The sequence below is a fragment of the Myotis daubentonii genome, chromosome 9 (genome assembly GCF_963259705.1).
Source record: "Myotis daubentonii chromosome 9, mMyoDau2.1, whole genome shotgun sequence".
Classification (NCBI taxonomy): Eukaryota; Metazoa; Chordata; class Mammalia; order Chiroptera; family Vespertilionidae; genus Myotis; species Myotis daubentonii.
The window spans coordinates 45515422-45534910 of NC_081848.1; the positions used below are offsets into that span (position 1 = coordinate 45515422).

Sequence of the window (19489 nt, forward strand, 5' to 3'; positions counted from 1 at the left end):
TGAGCTGTGTCAGTGTCCTGTGCAATGGATGTGTGCCCTTCAGAGGAACAGAAAATGATTCTACTGAAGCTTACTTGTCAAGTTCCCAGACTCTGCTGTCAAGACTCCAGTCCCAATCTTGTGTTACAGAACTTTTTACATGGAGACTAGACAGTTTTAAGGCTCTTTATTGGGAATGGGTCAGAAAATACAAACGTATGAATTTCCAAGATCTGTCCAGCAGAGAGAGCCATGTTTAGAGACAGCCACTCTTATTAGGGACAGATAGCCTTTTGGTGTTCAGAGCTTGTCTTTGTGCTGAAACATCTATAATAATAAAAGCATAATATACTAATTAGACCAGACAGCTGTACAACCTTCCAGATGTCATGTTGGACGAAGCCACCGTGGCAAGGGCTGAGGCAGAGGCAGTTAGGGGTGATCTGGAAGGTAGGTGAGAGGTTATGGGTGACCAGGCAGGAAGGCAGGTGAGCAGTTAAGAGTCAGTGGTCCCAGATTGCAAGAGGGTGCAGGCCAGGCTGAGGGACCCCCATCCCCATGCACGAATTTCATGCACCGGGTTTGTAGTCTAAGTATAACACCCTATATACCGTCCTATGCACTTTCTTTTCCTTACATTTAAAATTAGTTTCAAATTATGATGAGGATAGTAAAGGAACAAAGTTTCCTTAGAGCATCATACATTATAAATTAAGGTGGCTACTGCACAGAACCCAAATCAAGATATAGAGGGGTAATAACATGTCCCAGTGGAATGTAAGAGAGTACTCGGCCTGGGAAAGGTATGTACATGTACTTATACTTACACACACACACACACACACACAGAGAGAGAGAGAGAGAGAGAGAGAGAGAGAGAGAGAGAAATATATATCTATATAATGATATGTATAAATATATAGAGAGTATCTTTATCCAAGTTAATTTTCAATTACATCATAAAAGGATGAATTCCTTCAGGGAGTTGAAGGAATTTATAAACTTATGAGGTATGTCCCAATATTCCATGGCTAATGAGCAGATGAGGCAGAATTAGAACTGGATCTGTGTTTCTACAGCTCCAGTGCTGTTTCTGCAGTTCACTTTCCAAGAAAACATAGGTGCCAAATTCCCTAGGATGAGGGTAGGAGGGAAAAGCCAGGAAATGCTGATTTACAGAAGGAGCCTGGAGCATCATGGGAAAATCTTAGATGCCAGGAGATAGTGATTGACGTTCTCAATCCACATACCCATTAAAGAAGCAGGAGCTGCTCATGGTAATGGTTAAAAACAAGTTGAATACTTAATGATCAGGGTGCTCTTGCAGGTGATATGTAGAGAGTGAACACTTCAGACTCACCATCCTGTTCTAAAGATAGAAATGCAGAATTTAAACAAATAATGGTAAAGAAGGTGGCACAATAGTGTTGATTATGGCCACAAACTTGTTTCTCAAATTAATTAAATTTTTGTGTGTCTGTTCAAAGGCACATATTAAGTTTGCAGGCCTTAGGGACATGGAGACTCTCACGATTTCCAATATCCAATTCAGTATTGTTGAGCTGTATCTGAAACCCTTCTTCATTTTCTAATATGTTTTATCAGCAGGGGGGTAAGAGGTCATTAAATCCATTTCCATGCGACATGACTGAGTCTCTCTGGGTGCAAAGCAGAGACTTCTGGTTTACATACTTCTTTTTCTGTGCAGACTTACTCTTCAGGTTTTGTACCTCTCCTTGTAGAGAAAAAGGTACTGGGTTATCAGGGACTTATTTTTTTTTAAGCATGCTTAGAGGAAAGTAGAATGCTATTACGAGATACATTGGCTAATTATTATTTTAGGCTAATTATTCAATTAACAGTAAGTCCTATGGCCAGGGTGGGTGCAGAAAACACACAGAACACAGAAAACCTTTCCTTCTGTGATCTTTAAGGAGGGCTCCACTGCACTCGGCATCGTTTCCCTAATGCCTCACACCCTGGGTTCTCACTTCTTAGCCCCATCGCCTTTTTGATAGCACATTTTGTCATGCCTCTGTAATTATCCTTAAATGAAAGCCAAGGCTGATAACCTGCCTACATGTGTACTTTCAAAAGCACTGACATAACACCCCACATGTAATATTTCAGAAGAAACAAAAGGGAAGTTTCCAATAAAATGGCATGTATCTCAAAATAAAAAGTTTGATTTACTTTGAAATCAAATAGAATTTCATAATCATACTCATATTGCTATTTCCCAGCTTAATTTAGATTAAGTTAAATTGGATACAGTTCTCATTAGAAATAAAAATACTAAGAACAACATGATAAGAATATAGTGAGAGCCTGGCCGGAATGGCTCAGTGGTTGAGCATTTACCTATGAATGAGGAAGTCAAGGTTTGAGTCCTGGTTAATGCATATGCCTGGGTTGTAGGCTCTATCCCCAGGGAGGGGGCAGGCAGGAGGCAGCCAATCAATGATGCTTTCTCATCATTATGTTTCTATCTCTCCCTCTCCCTTCCTCTATGAAGTCTATTTTATTTTATTTTTAAAAAATATATTTTATTGGTTTTTTTACAGAGAGGAAGGGAGAGGGATAGAGTTAGAAACATCAATGACAGAGAAATATCGATCAGCTGCCTCCTGCACACTCCCCACTGGGGATGTGCCCGCAACCAAGGCACATGCCCTTGACTGGAATCGAACCTGGGACCCTTGAGTCCGCAGGCTGACGCTCTATCCACTGAGCCAAACCGATTAGGGCAGGAATAGTTTCTTTAATCTAAGTGAATATATTGATAAAAGTTGATTTGACATTCTTTTGTATTCTGGTAGTAATTCTCTTTCATTAGAAAGCCTTTTCTCTGTTTGTCCAGGCATATCTCCATGTTTCATGTGTTGGTTCAGATTATGACTTTCAGTGACAGAGGCAGGGTCCGGGGTTTATATGGGCTCCTCAGCAGTGAGGTATGTAGGTCAATGTTTCCCTTTCCTGGCCAGCCTCGCTCTTTCCAGGGAGCTGAAGGGCTGCATGTCCTCAGGAGTGAGTAGAGCCTCTGCTCCCCTCCAGTGAGACAGCAGGGCAGATGCTACGGGAAGGAGTGTTCCTGCAGCACGTGTCTGGCATTTTCATTTCCCACTCTTCCCAACCTGCTTATCAGCCAAGAGACATAGAAACACTGGGCTACTTGGCCAGTGTCTGCTCTGGTCCCTGTCTCACAAGACATTCTTCAGTTCTCCATTTCTGGAAGACCTGAGGTGGGAGAGGGATTCCAAGATAGTTATGGAATAGATAACTACCTATTGCACTATTGGGGAGGGTGTTCCTCAGCCCAGCCTGCACCCTCTCCAATCTGGGACCCCTCAGGAGATCAGGCCGAAATCGGCAGTTGGACATCCTTCTCACAATCCAGGACTTCTGGCTCCCAACCACTCTCCTGCCTGCCTGCCTCATTGCTCCTAACCACTTCTGCCTGCCAGCCTGATCGACGCCTAACTGCTCCCCTGCCAGCCCGATTGCCCCCAACTGCCCTACCCTGCTGGCCCTGTTGCCCCCAACTGCCCTCCCCTGCTGGCCTGATCACCCACAAGTGCCCTCCCCTGCCAGCCATCTTGTGGGTGTGGGCACCATCATCTTTGAGGGCAGGGCAGTCAATTAGCATATTCCCTCCTTATTAGTTGTGGGCGCCGCCATCTTTGCTACAGCATGAGGGTCAATATGCATATTCCCTCTTTATTAGATAGGATAGGTACATCCAACTTCTCTCTGTGTCTCTCTCGCACCTATTTCATAGACACTGAGGGAAATTGATTCTTATTTATATTCCCTTTGACCTCTGTCTTCCTTTTACCCTATTGCCACAATAACTGAAGCCAGAGTCATTAAGAAAAACATGTACTCTGTGGAAGAGGTATACAACAGGTATCTCTCTAAAGTTATTCATAGGTTTTCATCCCCTGGAATGTCCAGGCTTCCAGTTTAAGATGTGAAGCAAGTTACAGAAAAAGTTCCTGAGTTAGAAAACACAAAGGGAAAGTTCTTCAGGCTAAGACATCTTTTTTTGTTTTTGTTTTTTTGTTGTTTTTTTTAAAAATTGTTTTATTGCTTAAAGTATTACAAAGAGTATTACATATGTCTCTTTTTGTTCCATAGGTTTTGAATTGTTGTGTTTTCATTGTCATTAGTTTCCAGGATGTTTTTAATTTCTTCTTTGATATCATTGGTAACCCAATCATTATTTAATAGCATACTATTCAGCTTCCAAGTGTTTGAGTTTTTTGGATTGTTTTTATTGTAGTTTATTTCTAATATTATGCCATTGTGGTCTGAGAATATGCTTGGTATGATTTCAATCTTCTTGAATTTGGGGAGACTTTGCTTGTGACCCAATATGTGGTCTATTTTTGAAGATGTCCCATGTGCACTTGAGAAGAATGTATATTTTGTGGCTTTGGGGTGAAATGTTCTGAAGATGTCCATCTGATCTAGTGAGTCATTTAGGATTGCTGCTTCTTTGCTGATTTTTTGTCTAGAGGATTTATCCAATGATGTCAGTGGCGTGTTTAAGTCCCCTACTATGATTGTATTGTTGTGAATCTCTCCTTTGATATCTTCCAGAAGTTTTTTTTATGTATTTGGGTGCTCCTGCATTGGGTGCATATATGTTTATCAGGGTTATGTCCTCTTGTTGTATCGATCCCTTTAGTATTATGAAGTGGCCTTCCTTATGTCTTGTTATGGCCTTAACTTTAAGGTCTATTTTGTCAGATATAAGTATTGCTACCCTAACTTTTTTTCATTTCCATTTGCCTGAAAGATATTTTTCCATCCCTTCACTTTCAGTCTGTGTGAGTCCCTTGTTTTGAGGTGGCTCTCTTATAGACAGCATATATATGGGTCATGTCTTTTAATCCATTCAGCCACTTGGTGTCTTTTGATTGGAGCATTTAGTCCATTTACGTTTAAAGTTATTATTGAAAGGTACTTGTTTGTAGTCATTTCTATTTTTTTGCCTGTGTTCTTTCTTACATTTTTATTTCTTCTTTTTACAGCATTCCCTTTAGCATTTATTGCATGGCTGGCTTGGTAGTAATAAACTCCCTCAGCCTCTTTTTGTCTGTGAAGCTCCTGATTTCCCCTTCAATTTTGATTGATAGTCTTGCTGGATAGAGTATTCTTGGATTCAGAACTCTGCTTTGCAACACTTTGTATACCTCCTTCCATTCCCTTCTAACTTGATGTGTTTCTGTTGTGAAATCATTTGATAATCTGATGGGGGATCCTTTGTAGGTAATTCTCTGTCTCTCTCTTGCAGCCTTTAAGATTCTCTCTTTGAAAAAGGAACACTTGTGCACTGCTGGTGGGAATGCAGACTAGTGCAGCCACTATGGAAGACAGTATGGAGTTTCCTTAAAAAACTGAAAATGGAACTCCCATTTGACCCTGTGATCCCACTTCTAGGAATATATCCCAAGAAACCAGAAACACCAATCAGAAAGGATATATGCACCCCTATGTTCATAGCAGCACAATTCACCATAGCTAAGATCTGGAAACAGCCTAAGTGCCCATCAGTAGATGAATGGATTAGAAAACTGTGGTACATCTACACGATGGAATACTATGCTGCTCTAAAAAGGAAGGAACTCTTACCATTTGCAACGTCATGGATGGAACTGGAGAGCATTATGCTAAGTGAAATAAGCCAGTCAATAAAGGAAAAATACCACATGATCTCACTCATTCATGGACAATAGAGACCATTATAAACTTTTGAACAATAATAGATACAGAGGCAGAGCTGCCTCAAACAGATTGTCAAACTGCAGCGGGAAGGCCGGGGAGGGTTGGGGGGCAGGAGGTAGGGGGGTAAGAGATCAACTAAAGGTCTTGTATGCATGCATATAAGCATAACCAATGGACATAAGACACTGGGTGATAGGGGAGGCTAGGGGACTGTCTAGGGCGGGGGGATAAAATGGATACATATGTAATACCCTTTGTAATACTTTAAGCAATAAATAAAAAAAAAAAAGATTCTCTCTTTGTCATGAAGTTTTGCCATTGTAATTATGACATGTCTTGGTGTGGGTCTTTTGGAATTCATCTTGCTTGGGACTCTCTATAGTTGTGTAACTTTTTTTTCCTCATATCTGGGAAGTTTTCTGTCATTATTTCTTCAAATAGATTTTCTAATCCTTGCTGCTCTTCTTGTCCTTCTGGCAGCCCTATTATGCATTCGTTACTTCGTTTCATGTTGTCCCAAAGCTCCCTTAGGCTTTCCTCCTGTCTTTTTAATTTTTTTTCTCCAGTTGCTGTTCAGATTGAGCTTGTTTCTCTACCTTATTTTCTAACTCACTAATTTGGTCCTCTGCTTCTTCTAGTCTACTGTTGAAACTTCCATGGTGTTTTTGATTGTAGCTATATCACTTTTAATTTCTTCCTGATTCTTGCATAGGTTGTTGATTTTCTCATCCATCCGGTGAATGAATTGTACAACCATTACTCTGAATTCTTTTTCTGTCATGTTGCATGCTTTAATTTCACTAATTTCCTTTCTTGGTGACTCCTCATTTTCTTTCCTTTCTAGTCGTCTTCCCATTTTGACTATCACCAGAAGGTTCAAACATCGAATTGCGTGGGTGCGGGCCTGGGCCATATGCAGTGGGAGCTTCGCACCGCCCTGGTGTCACTGAAGAGCTCTGACACTAAGATGCGTGACTGTTGTGGGTTGGTGGGAACCAGCCTCGCCCAGAGGCAGCGTTACCAGGGCTCAGTGTGGCCTTATGTGTGCATCTAGAATCAGGGACCCCACCTGCACCACGCTGAAACAGAGACCCCCCTGGCTTATGTTGAAAATCAGAGCCCCCTAGCATGTGCCAGGAGTCAGAGTTCCCCAAGAATCCAGTATCTCAGCCTCGTGCTAAGACTCAGGGTCCCTGTGTGTGCATGCACCAAGAATTGGAACCACTGGCTCTTAGTTTGAATGCACTGGGAATCAGGGACCCCCAGCGTGCATGATAAGAAACAGAGTCAAGTCACTGGTGCTTAGTGCTGCCTCCCGCCTGGAGAATCGGGGCTTCAGTGAGCGCTTTCCCAGAATCAAAGTCAGGTGGCACTACCGCCCTGCATGGGCTCCAGGTTTGGTCGCCAGATTGCCTTGTGGGGAACAAATTCCCAGTGTCTGAGCACTCCTAGGCTCAAGTTTCTGCAGAGGTGCTGCAAGGAACAAATTCCCAGTGTCTGAGCACTCCTAGGCTCAAGATCTTGCAGAAATGGCGCTGCCTGCGAGCCTGTGGGGAGAGGGGTGGGGTTAAAACTCACAGAAATCTGCCACGGGGATGTCTGGATTCTTGGCTGTGGGTCTGTAGCTGTGGTTGCAGGTCTCTGTCCGCAGTGGCTGCAGGGTCCTAGTTTGCATCTGAGACCAGACTGGGTGGTGCTGAGGCCAGGATCCTAGTCTCAAGCAGCTCTGTTTCTCAAGCTTGCATGGTCTCTGTGCCCGTGCCACCCAGGAGTGTCCGTGCAGGGAGCGGGGCTCCACTGTCTAAGACTGCCCAGTTTGGCAGCCCCTTGGAAGACCTGCAGAATCTAACTGTCCCTAGCTCACGCGCACACACACCACACACGTCCACACACTCCTCTATCACTCCCTTGTGCTCTCACACTCTCTCCCTCCCTATCTTCCTGCAGGTCGCCATCTTCCAGGCAAAAAGAGTCAACAGGATTTTGGCTAAATGTGGACGATACAGAGATGGACACCAGAAGCCTAAAAGTCATTGCTCAATGAGAAGAAAGTTCAGAGGGGCCTGACTAGAGTTTGGTCAAGGAGAGACTCTTTGTCACCACCCAGGCCCCTTGCCCAAACTGTGAGTGGTTATTTCAGGACCCTACAAAGCTCTACTGTGATGGCCCCCATTACTGAATATATTATCAGTATTGATAAATCATCCATGTATCTTTGCTAACTTGCCCCCAAACCTTGATGGAAATTGCAGCACAGAGACATTTTCCTGGGACATACGGAGGACTGTGAACCTACCTGATCACCTGACTATTGCTATTGGCCTGGCTGTTTGATTGGGCCTAGTAGAACTGGGGCTGGTATGAAAAACAAGCTCTCCTGTGAATAAGACATATTGGGATGAGAGTCCAACTCCAGGCTGACAATGCACATAAAATTTTTTAGGCCCAACCATTGGCAATTATAAAAAGCTTTGTCTCATAGGACAAATCTGTCCTCCCACACCAGGCTTGGTGCATAGCCAGTGCATTTCTGTCTCTGATGAGAGTGGCAGTCAAGGACTCAGGCCATGCTCTTTTGCATAGTTATATTCTTAGCCCAGGCCCTCCATTTGGAGATCTCCTTATGGGGAAAACATAAGATGCTTTTCTTCACTCTGATTCAGTGCTCAGTACTTTTTCATTCCTAGCCCTTCCTCTTTGAGCTCCCTCTTGCTTCTGCGTCCATAAAACTACCCCAGGCTTTTATCCAAGGCTCCCTTGGCAATGAGACAACCCCCATGTATGGGGGCAAAACCCTCACAGCAGATAAATAAATGTTAGTTATCTTTCTGCCAAACATGCCATTATGCCAAGAGTTTTCTTTAACAAATTCGTACAATTTTATAATATTTATGTTTAATGTGGAACATGTGTACCTTTTTGGTGTTTAATATAACCTAGGAAAACTAGAATAAACTGATGATACATTGCAACTGGTATCTGTGTTCTCTAAGATGTTTTCAGAGGTCTCAGGTCTTCCTTTTCATTAAGAAATTCATGCCGTTTTAGCCGGGACTGTGGCTCAGTGGTTGAGCAGCAACCCATGAACCAGGAGGTCATGGTTTGATTCTGTGTCAGGGCACATGCCAGGGTTGCAGGCTCAATCCCCAGTGCATGGTGTGCATAAAGCAGCTGATCAATGCTTCTCTCTCATCATGGATGTTTCTATCTCTCTCTTCCTCTCCCTCTCTGAAATTAATAAAAATATATTTAAAAAATATATTCATGCATTTTGTTCTGCTGAGTACAGAAATACCTTAGTCTCCTTATCTCTATCTCCCTTCAAATAATATTATGCTGCTCTACATACAGTATAAAAACTTGTAGCCAAAACAGTTTCACTTAATTTTTTTTCTGACTTTTTGGTTACAATTGTTATAGGTTTTATTTACTTAAAAAAATCTTTATTTTGTCTTTATTGTGGATATTCTCATTCCATATTCTTTTGCGGGTCAATGTCAGGCACTACCTGTGACTGGCCCTGGGCTACTTGTTAGAAGATACAAAGTGATCCACGATTATTAGCTGACTGTGCTGGGTCTGATTTCATGTAGGTTGGGTCAAGCTGTGTAATAAGGTTGGCTGCCACCAGTACTTGGCCTGGGGCAGGTCAGCAAAAGGCCAAGGCACCCTGAGTCCTGCTGGCTGCCCATTAGGTTTAGCCACTGAAAGAGCCTCAGATGAAGGTTTTCATATCCTGCCTATTGTAAATAATGCTGCGGTAAACATGTAGAGGACATATATTTTTTTTCAAGTTAGTGTTTTAACCAACTTTAATTAGTGAGGAAATTAAAAGAAAGCTCCATTAATGGAGGCATATATTTATATAGAAATATACAGTATTATAAACATCAAGTATTTTCATACTAATAGATTCAATGCAAACAAAATAAAATGTGTGTGTGTGTAAATTGAGAAAGGGTAAAAACTTGCATGACAATGCAAAGTGTAAATAAATGGCTAAGAAATTATTGAGGTATTTCCAATATCAAGACTAGAAATTTTTAATTGTATTTTTCATTATTGGAACACGTTTATGCAAATAGGATAAATAATACCTCAAATATATACAAGAACATACTTAGGCCTCTGAGAATTTATCTCAACTGACTGTGTCTGAATTGCCTAGACTGAATCTCCTAGGGACCCAATATCCACAGCTTACTCAATCCACCAGGCTATATTCCATCTCAAGGGAAAGGAGTTAATATGGCTGATTTCATCCCTTGTCTGGACATGGGTAATGGAGGGGCCCATATGATCTGAGTTTTATCTCCTAGGAATACAAGGAATTACATAAATATTTCCATTTCACCTCTTACAGTACTTCTCCCAGCCTAATTTTTTACTTGTTTAAATAGATCCCACTACTCCTGTAAAGCAAGAGAGAAGACAGAGTTTGGTGAGTTGAAAACTACAGTCAATTAGGGAAGAGGAAAACCCTACACTGGCTCGATCATTTATCAAATAAGTAGCCTTGCATTTACTCAGTGGCCAAGCAAGGTCTGTCCCCTTGAAAATGGGATTTGGGAAGAAGGCCTCTGATAGCAATGATTCCATAATAAGTTGACAGATCCTGGCAGAAAACTATTGATTTCAAGCGTAGACCAACTAAAGCAAGCATTAGTACAGTAGGGAACTCATTAGAAAAAAGAGCTTTTTTGGGTAAAAGAACTGAGGTCAGAATAGGTTGTGACTGAAGCAGCAGATCTTTGTTTGGATGTTTTCCTTTGGCACTCCTCTCCTTTGTAGTTGTAATGATTAGTGGCTTATTTTTCTCCCCTTTAAATGTATTCCCAGCAGCCCTGAGGAAATGTGCTTCTTGGCAGGAGGCAGTGAGCCTGTGCTCCAAGAGACGGACTTGCAATCCAGCCTAAATTATAGAGACATTTGGGGCTTTCTCAGTCTACCTGCTTTCATGCCACCGGTGGTGATGTCACCATCCTTTTAGGGAACGATTTCATTAACTGTTATCGTTATATTCTATAACAATAACAGTGCCTGTAGGAGTTCAGTGACTGTAGGAGTTTAGTCTGCATCAAACATGGAGATATAACTTAGACTATATATTTTTATGGATATGGGAGCAAGGGTTTGAGAGGTGGGGAAAGGATTGCTTCTGGACAGTGGGAACTAGTTACCAGTAAGTATCCTAATCTGAACTGTATTTTAACACCAGGTAAAAAAAAAGCTCCAATAACACCCACAGCACTGGAACCTGTCATTTATTTTCTTTCCCTTTTCCTTATTTTTTTCTACTGCTTTATTGAAATTCTTCAGCTGATTTTATCAAATCCATTGTCTGAAATATAATATTTCCTCTATAAAGGTCTCCTATTTAGTTACTTTCTCTCTCTCTTTCTCTCTCTCTCTCTCCCTCCCTCCCTCCAGCCACCCCCTCTTTTCCTCCCTCACACACACCTCTTTCTTATACACATATTTCTTCCCATTTGAACCAGGGCCTATTTCCTTAAGAAAAAGAAACAGCTATTTAGGTTAAATCACATGAAATTGCTGACCTACAAAAATAACCATTTCCTATGGTTTATTAAAATATATAATACTAGAGGCCCGGTGCACAAAAATTTGTGCACTCGGGGGAAGGGGGGGTCCCTCAGGCTGGCCTGTGCCCTCTTGCAGTCTGGGACCCCTTGGGAGATAATGACCTGCTGGCTTAGGCCTGCTCCCGGGTGGCAGAGGGCAGGCCCAATCCCTAGGTTCAGCCCTGGTCGGGCTCAGAGCAGGACCGATTGGGGAGTTGGGGAGCCGCCCCCTGTCATGCACAGAGCAGGGCAGATTGGGAGGTTGCGATGCCACCCTCAGTCACGCTCAGGGTAGGGCCAATTGGGGGGTTGGGTCACCGCACCCTGTCACACTCAAGGCAGGGTCGATGGGGAGGTTGCGGCGCCACCCCCTGTCATGCACAGAGCAGGGTCAATCAGGGGGTTGGGGAGCTCCCCCCTGTCACTCACAGAGTAGGGCCGATAGGGGAGATTGGGAACTGCCCCCTGTCACACTCAGGGCAGGGCGGATCAGGGGGTTGGGGCGCCGCCCTCTATCACCCACAGAGCAGGGCCGATCAGGTGGTTTGGGCGCCGCCACTGTCACACTCAGGGCAGGGCCAATGGGGAGGTTATGGCTCTACCCCGTCACACACAGAGCAGGGCCCATGGGGGGCGGGGGGGTTGGGGCACCACACCCTGTCACACACAGAGCTGCAGGGCGATCAGGGGGTTTGGGTGCTGCCCCCTGTCATGCTGATCCCGGTGCTGGGAGGCCTCGCGGCTCCGCTGATCCCAGTGCTGGGAGGCATATTACCCTTTAACTATATAGAATAGAGGCCTGGTGCATGGGTGGGGCTGGCTGGTTTGCCCTGAAGGGTGTCCTGGATCAGGGTGGGGGTCCCCACTGGGGTGCCTGGCCAGTCTGGGTGAGGAGATGATGGCTGTTTGCAGCTGGTCACACACCCTTCAGGGTGGGGGTCCCCACTGGGGTGCCTGGCCAGTCTGGGTGAGGGGCTGAGGGCTGTTTTCAGGCTGGGACTGAAGCTCCCAACCGCTCCTTTTTTCCTTTTCTTTTTTTTTTATTCTGGGCCAGCTTTAGCTCTGAGGCCTCGGCTGCTGAAAACAGGTTTCTGGCCTTTGTTTACCGTCTGTATTTGATACAATGTTGCGGTCCGGCTGGCTGAAGCTCCGCTGAGTAAAGCAGGTTTCTGGGTGTTTTTTTTAGCTTCTTTATTCGCAACATAGTTGCTTAGAGTTGCAGCTGAGAGGCCGGCAAGTCAGGCGGGGAACTTTGGAGTTCTCCGTCGCTGAAGCAAGCAAGCCTCCCTGTTTGCATCAGCTGCCTGGCTGCCGGCCGCCATCTTGGCTGCCAGTTAATTTGCATATCTCAGCCCTACTCTGTGAGTGACAGGGGGATTAGCCAATGGGAAGGGTAGCGGAGTGACACTAATTACCATGTTTCTCTTTTATTAGTGTAGATATAAAAATGAAGGGTTAATGGTAAGGAAAAGGAGGCAATAACATGTCAATTCTATAGGTGTCAGCTCATCTAGGGGACAGAGGGTGCTTCTCATGTAGGAGCCCTCAAAGTGACAGTGCAGTCCTCAACCATGTGCAATACCAAAGTGGAATTGTCTTTCATAGCCCATTCTGACAGCTGATTTGTCCTCAGGGCTCAAAAAACCAGTGGATTCCCGACTGAAGAGACTATGTATAACTTGAGCTGTTACAACCCTAGCTCCTTTATCCTTGTTGGAATACCTGGCATGGAGAAGTTCCACATATGGATTGGGATTCCCTTTTGTGTCATCTATGTCGTGGCTATTGTGGGCAATTCCATCCTCCTCTACCTCATTGCAGTTGAACACAGCCTCCATGAGCCCATGTTTTTCTTCCTCTCTATGTTGGCTACCACAGACCTCGTCTTGTCCACTGCCACAGTGCCCAAACTGCTCAGTAACCTCTGGCTTGGCTCCCAGGAAATAACCTTCTCTGGTTGTCTGACCCAGATGTTCTTCCTCCACTTCAGCTTTGTGGTGGACTCAGCCATTCTGTTGGCCATGGCATTTGATCGCTATGTGGCCATCTGCTTCCCCTTGAGATACACCACCACCCTGACTCCACAGGTGATCATCAAGCTTGTTGTGGGCATTGTCATGAGAAGCTTCTCTGTCATCCTGCCAGATGTTTTTCTGCTGAAACGGTTACCCTTCTGCAGGACACGTATCATCCCACACACATACTGTGAGCATATAGGGGTTGCTCGGCTTTCCTCTGCAGACATCTCCGTCAACATCTGGTATGGATTTTCTGTGCCTCTCATGACTGTCATCTCAGATGTGATCTTTATTGCTATTTCCTATACCTTCATCCTCCATGCTGTCTTTCACCTCTCATCCCAAGGTGCCCGCCAAAAGGCCCTCAGCACCTGTGGCTCTCATGTCTGTGTTATCCTCATGTTTTATACACCTGCCTTCTTCTCCATCCTCGCTCATCGCTTTGGGCACAGTGTCCCTCGAAACATGCTCATTCTATTTGCCAATCTCTATGTTGCCATTCCTCCTGCTCTAAATCCTATTGTTTATGGAGTGAAGACCAAGCAGATTCAGGAAAAATTTATTCTCCTTTTCTCTTTGAAGAAGACACAATGAGTGGGGAGGGTCACTGAAGGCAAAATTTAGATAAAATTGATTAGATGAAATTTTATATAACACAGGAAGACATAAGAAGAAGGTCTGGACTGGGGCAGGAGCCAGGTGGAGGAGGACAAAGGAGGGGGCATCTGTAATACTTTCAACAATAAAAATAATTTTTTTAAATGACACAATTAAAAATAAATAAATAAAATAGAGCTGCAACTCCTATTAATTTAAAATTTTAGAGTTCTCTCCATGTGCAAAATATAGACAGGAGTAAGATAGGAGAGAGAAAATCTTTGAGACTTGTAGAAAATAGTTTTCTTGGCTTAGTTTTCTTTCCACTTGTATGAAGAAGGTGATGAAGGGTATAGAAGAGCACTAAGACTAAGGTTTACATTTTTCTTATTGCTGATTTTGTGATATTTGAAGGTTAGATAATTCCTAACATGCAACTCATATCTGTGTTTCTCAATGTCTGAATTAAGGAAAAAGCCTCTTGCCTTTCCTCTTTAAGTAGCTGTCAATTCTCTTTACTGCAACTATCAAATGTACTGCTTCACACTCCAGTCCTGATTCTATGCATCATTAATTTTTCCTCCTGTGTCTTTTACTTGCTCTACTTCTCTCCTACCCATCTCAGATTACATAGTGTTGATCATCTTTTTTTATCTATTTTCAATTGTATGCCCCCCAAAAAGCTTTACTATCCTTCACCCATATTTTACAAGTATCAATATGTCTTATTAAAATAATTGAGAGGGCAATATTAGTTACTTAATTTCACAGATGAGGAAACTGAAACTTATAAAGATTATAGAGAGACAATTAGTAGGTTCAGGATCTAAAACTAGGTTTCTCTGATTCTGAATTCTTTATTGATTTGCCTCCTCGATATCTACTCACTTGAATGGCTCACAAAGTTTTCAAACTTAATTTCTCTAAAACTGACTTGGAAAACACTAACTTCCTCCATAAAAAGTGCTCTTCTTTTCCCGTCTTTCTTTAAGGTAAATGGCACCACCACAAACATGAATTTCAAAGCCAGAAACTTATGGCTTCTCCTTGATTTATCCAATGTCACTCTCTGACAAAAATAACTCAATATTTGAGTTAAATATTTGATTTTGAGGTGCTTATAAGTCATTTCAGTAGCTAAGTACATACCATTTTTACCTTTATCATGATCACCAAGCTTGTCCGGGGCCCTTATCAATTATTTGTTTCTAGGAGAGCATTTGAAAGTCATGTTTTAAAAGGAGTTTCCCACTCCATTCAATTCACTCACTATATAAAAGCCAAAATGGTCATTTTACAATTTACATGATTGTTTCACTTTATGTGTTGAAACTCTTTAATAATTTCATTGTCCTCAGGAGCATACATAAGCATTGTTCTTAGGGTTAGTTCAGAGAATGGAAGACTTAAAAATTTATTTTTATTTTTATTGATTTCAGAGGGGAAGGGAGAGGGAGGAAGAGATAGAAACAGCAATGACGAGACAGAATCATTGATGAGCTGCTTCCTGCACATGCCCCTACTGGGGACTGAGCCCCCAGTCCAGGCATCAAATCCAAGTTCCTGACCTGGAATTCAATTGTGACCTCCTGGTTCATAGGTCGATGCTCAACCACTGAGCCACGCTGGCTGGGCTGAAAGACTTTAATAAAAAGAACAACCTTCCATGAGACTCAGAGCCTTGCACTAATTTACATTTATTTACAATTCATTTATGTTATTTTCACTCCCTTGACTCTTTGAGCAAGTAATTGCAGAAGTGATATTCTTTTTGTGTGTGTTGTCCTACTGTCTTGCTATTTTACAAAAAAATAAGATTTGGTGTGGATAGAGTGTATATTAGGTGGAGTTGGGTGGAAGCAATCTATGTTTTTCTTAAAAAACTAACTGTCCCAGGATAAAAACATCTATTTCCTAAAGACTCCACTAGGAAGAAACCTTACTTTTCATCAAGATGAACAGATTAAATTACGTGGAAGTAAGAAGTAAAGCTTCACAGGGCACTTACATTTTGTAGGCATTGGGTGATTTGCAACACCAGCGACCCAAGCACATGTGTGACCCACACCCCCTGCAACTGAAGACAATGGTAAACCACTGCTGCATTTTCTATTCTTCATCTCTATCTCTGTGGAAACCCTATGATAAAACTGCTCTCTTCCTCATGGGATCACTAAGACTCAGAGACAACCAGACACCAGGTAACAACAAGATATGAAGAGTAAAATTGGCACCCGGCCAGTGTGGCTCAGTGGTTGAACATCAACCCGTGCACCAAGAGGTCATCAGTTCAATTCCTGGTCATGGCACATGCCTGAATTCCAGGCTTGATCCCAAGTAGGGGGCAGCCAGTCTATGTTGATGTTTCTCTCTCATCAATGTTTCTACCTCCCTCTCCCTTACTTATAAAAAAAGATAGAGTAAACTTGGCATAATGATCTAAGATGGTGTGTGTGTGTGTGTGTGTGTGTGTGTGTGTGTGTGTGTGTGTGTTGACATTTTCTTTAATGTCTGTAATGACCTTTAGGGCAGTTCAGAAAAAAGGAAATGAAAGTGTTCTGACTATAAGTTTTTATACTGTACATAGATCAACATAATATTATTTGAAGGTAGAAAGAGATAAGGAGACTAAGATATTTCTGTGCCCCACAGTACAAGACACATGGATATGTTTTTAAAAATATATATTTTTTGATTTCAGAGAGGAAGGGAGAGGAAGAGAGAGATAAAAACATCAATGATGAGAGAGAATTATTGATCGGGTGCCTCCTGCATGCCCCACACTGGGGATTGAGCTTGCAACCCTGGCATGTGCCCTGATGGGGAATTGAACCGTGACCTCCTAATTCATGGGCAGACACTCAACCACTGAGTCACACTGATGGGCGATGCCACTATTCTAATAATTCTATACTTATTTGCTTATGTATTTATCCATCCACATCTATATTATCAGCTTCTTAAAGGCACAAACTTAGCCATAGGCATATTCTTATACACTGCCCTATGAAAATACCAGACACACTATGGGTTCTCAATAAAGATTCATGCGGATTCAAACTTCATCAGAAACCCTTTCTTCCATGCCATCCCTAACTTTTTCTTTCTTCCTTCTCTATTCAGCTTAGATTCCACAGTATATTATTTTTGTCATTTTCTTATTTATCCTAAACTAAACTTGTCATAAACTCAATTGTCTATTCTACATATTGAGTTGAAATAAATATTCTAGGAATCTTAATGAAGTTAGCCTTGTATTTGGGAGACGTTGGAGAAAATGGCCCCACAGGGATGACTGATACTGCTGTTAATGACACAATACTTGCCTAGTATCAACTTCTCAAATGCATCAAATTAAATTTTGTCTCTTCCACTACTAGTGCCTTCTCTTCATTTTTTGCTTGGAAATTGTTATTTAAACTTCAATTAACAACACTTCTTCAGATATTTCTTCTTTAATTCTGCATATAGATTCTCATTGCACAATGTAGTATTATTTCAGGAATTATCACAACTTTAATAAGGTGATTACTTGTATACTTGGTCATTTATCTCATCCCTTGTATCACTGAGGACCAGGTTAGTGTCTGCCTTGTTTATCATTGCATTCCTATCACCTGCAAAGCTCCTAATTCAGAATAAGCATGCAATAAATGTTCTCTGATTGTAAGAATTGAAACAAATAAGCTGTTAATAAATTAATTAAATCTCTATTTTGGATGATGGGAAGCTACCTGGATTTGTAACTCTATCTAATCAGAGAAAAAATTATGCAGATCCTAGAGACTTATTTTCTCTACAGTAAGTTAATAATTGTTTCCCTACTTATTCCTCAAGCTCTTCTTTAAATTAAATATTTCCAAATATTCATAGATACAAAAACTGATTTTAAAAACAGTTAAATATTTTGTTAGATCACAAAGGAAAGGATGAGTAAAACAAGTGATAAATCCCAGATATTTGGTCACTAGACATTGGAAGTAGACTTTTTCATTAAACCAATAAAAGGTATCAAGGGTTTTCCTGCTGGAAGGATGATACTGCATCAGGCTAGCTACCTATGATTTTCATACCTGCATGTACTTTGTGTTAAAGATTTGCCCCACACAAATACATTATTAGCCTGTACTCTAGTAATGGACTGATGAAGTAAAGTTAGTGATGAATCATCACAGAAGGAAAATGAAGAGAACTGTCAAGCAAGAATGAACATTGTTATAAGGATCTGAAAAGGAAAGACTTTTCACATCTGAAGTGGGGAGGTGGCAGGAAAAGTAAAAAATGTCTCCCAAGTTTTGTTATCTAAGGCTAGAAGCAGATTCATTTAATTCCACAGACATTTATTATTACCTATGAAATAAAGCTCTGCCAGGAATTCAGAAGAAAGTAAAACTGTCTCTGCAAAAGAAGTTTTAGTAGCACCTGGAGACATGTCAGAGCTGGCTCTTGCCAGGGTTTGTTTTTGTGAAAATCAAATTACTCATCAAGCCAGATCAAGACCCCATTGACACTCACGAATACTACCATCCTGGATTCCACAATGCCCAAGCCACCACTGATATGAGCAGAGGTGTAAGTTTCTAAGCTGGTTAATTGGTCGAATTCTCCCTCTTGTCCTAGACTTACTTGGGACCTTGGGAACTGAGCCTATGGGTCCCTCTGTTTCAGAGGCCCTCTGTTCTCAGTTGTTTTTAACCCCTGGAGAAAACAAGGGAAGTACATTTCCACTCCACTCCTCTAGGCTCTGTGTTTGTCCTTCCCTACAGGAGCATGATCCTATGTCTGACCCTTCTGTTCCTGTGTCTGTCCTTACGGATTCTAAAACTGTTTTGTGCCTACTGTAGTTCTATATTCTCTGGTCCTTACCCTGTCTTTGCAAAGCATTTCCAGGACCAGGCCCTCGAAGGTATACGCCAGTGGTGAGTAATGTACAATTATTAAGGAGAAAAGCTGGTAGGGAGTAGAATGGAGTGGATGAGAAATGGAGTTGGTGGAGAGAAGACATGGAGGTGGGAAAAGAGTGGGCTTTAGAAAATTGAAAAGGCCAAGATTAGAACTTGGAATGCTGATTTTGTGTCTATTAGGGGCTTATTTTTGAGCCCCTTCCACTGGACTCCCCAAAATGATTCCAAGTTTTTTTGAAGATCAAAATTTATAATATTTATCATGTAATAAAATTAAAGACTGCTTTAAGACTAGCTATTCCAGACTGGGCCAACAATCTGGGGATTAGAATTTATTTTGCCCCCTCAAAGAATTTTATGTTATCTTAGATGGTAAGCATGGGTTCAAATTTGTGAGTGCATTTATGAATGAGTGTCCTGTTTTTCTTTTGGGATGATAGCGGCAAGTACTAAGATATCCATTCACCCTACACACCGTGGAGAAACACAAATACATAAGGGAGTTGAACAGTTGCTTTCTGAATTGGATCTTACAACAGTCCTTTTGTGACCCATGGACAAACCATGGCTATTTTTTTCTTTGAAGGGGACAGAGGAGAGATCTTCACAAAGACACACTTAGAATTAAAAGAAGTACAACATATAGACCACAGTACTTCATGATCAAGATATTACTGAA

The 19489-nt window shown here is 42.1% G+C and overlaps 1 protein-coding gene across 1 annotated transcript; it reads left to right on the forward strand.

Annotated features, from left to right (window-relative positions):
• Positions 1-12961: 12961 nt before the first annotated feature.
• LOC132242160 (olfactory receptor 52H1-like) lies at positions 12962-13903 on the forward strand. Its single transcript, XM_059711074.1, has one exon. The coding sequence runs from the start codon at positions 12962-12964 to the stop codon at positions 13901-13903; it is 942 nt and encodes a 313-aa protein (XP_059567057.1).
• The last annotated feature ends 5586 nt before the right edge of the window (positions 13904-19489 follow it).

Excerpts from the sequence above, each read along its gene's own strand:
- LOC132242160 (XM_059711074.1), top strand. The coding sequence starts at position 12,962 with ATGTATAACTTGAGCTGTTACAACCCTAGCTCCTTTATCCTTGTTGGA.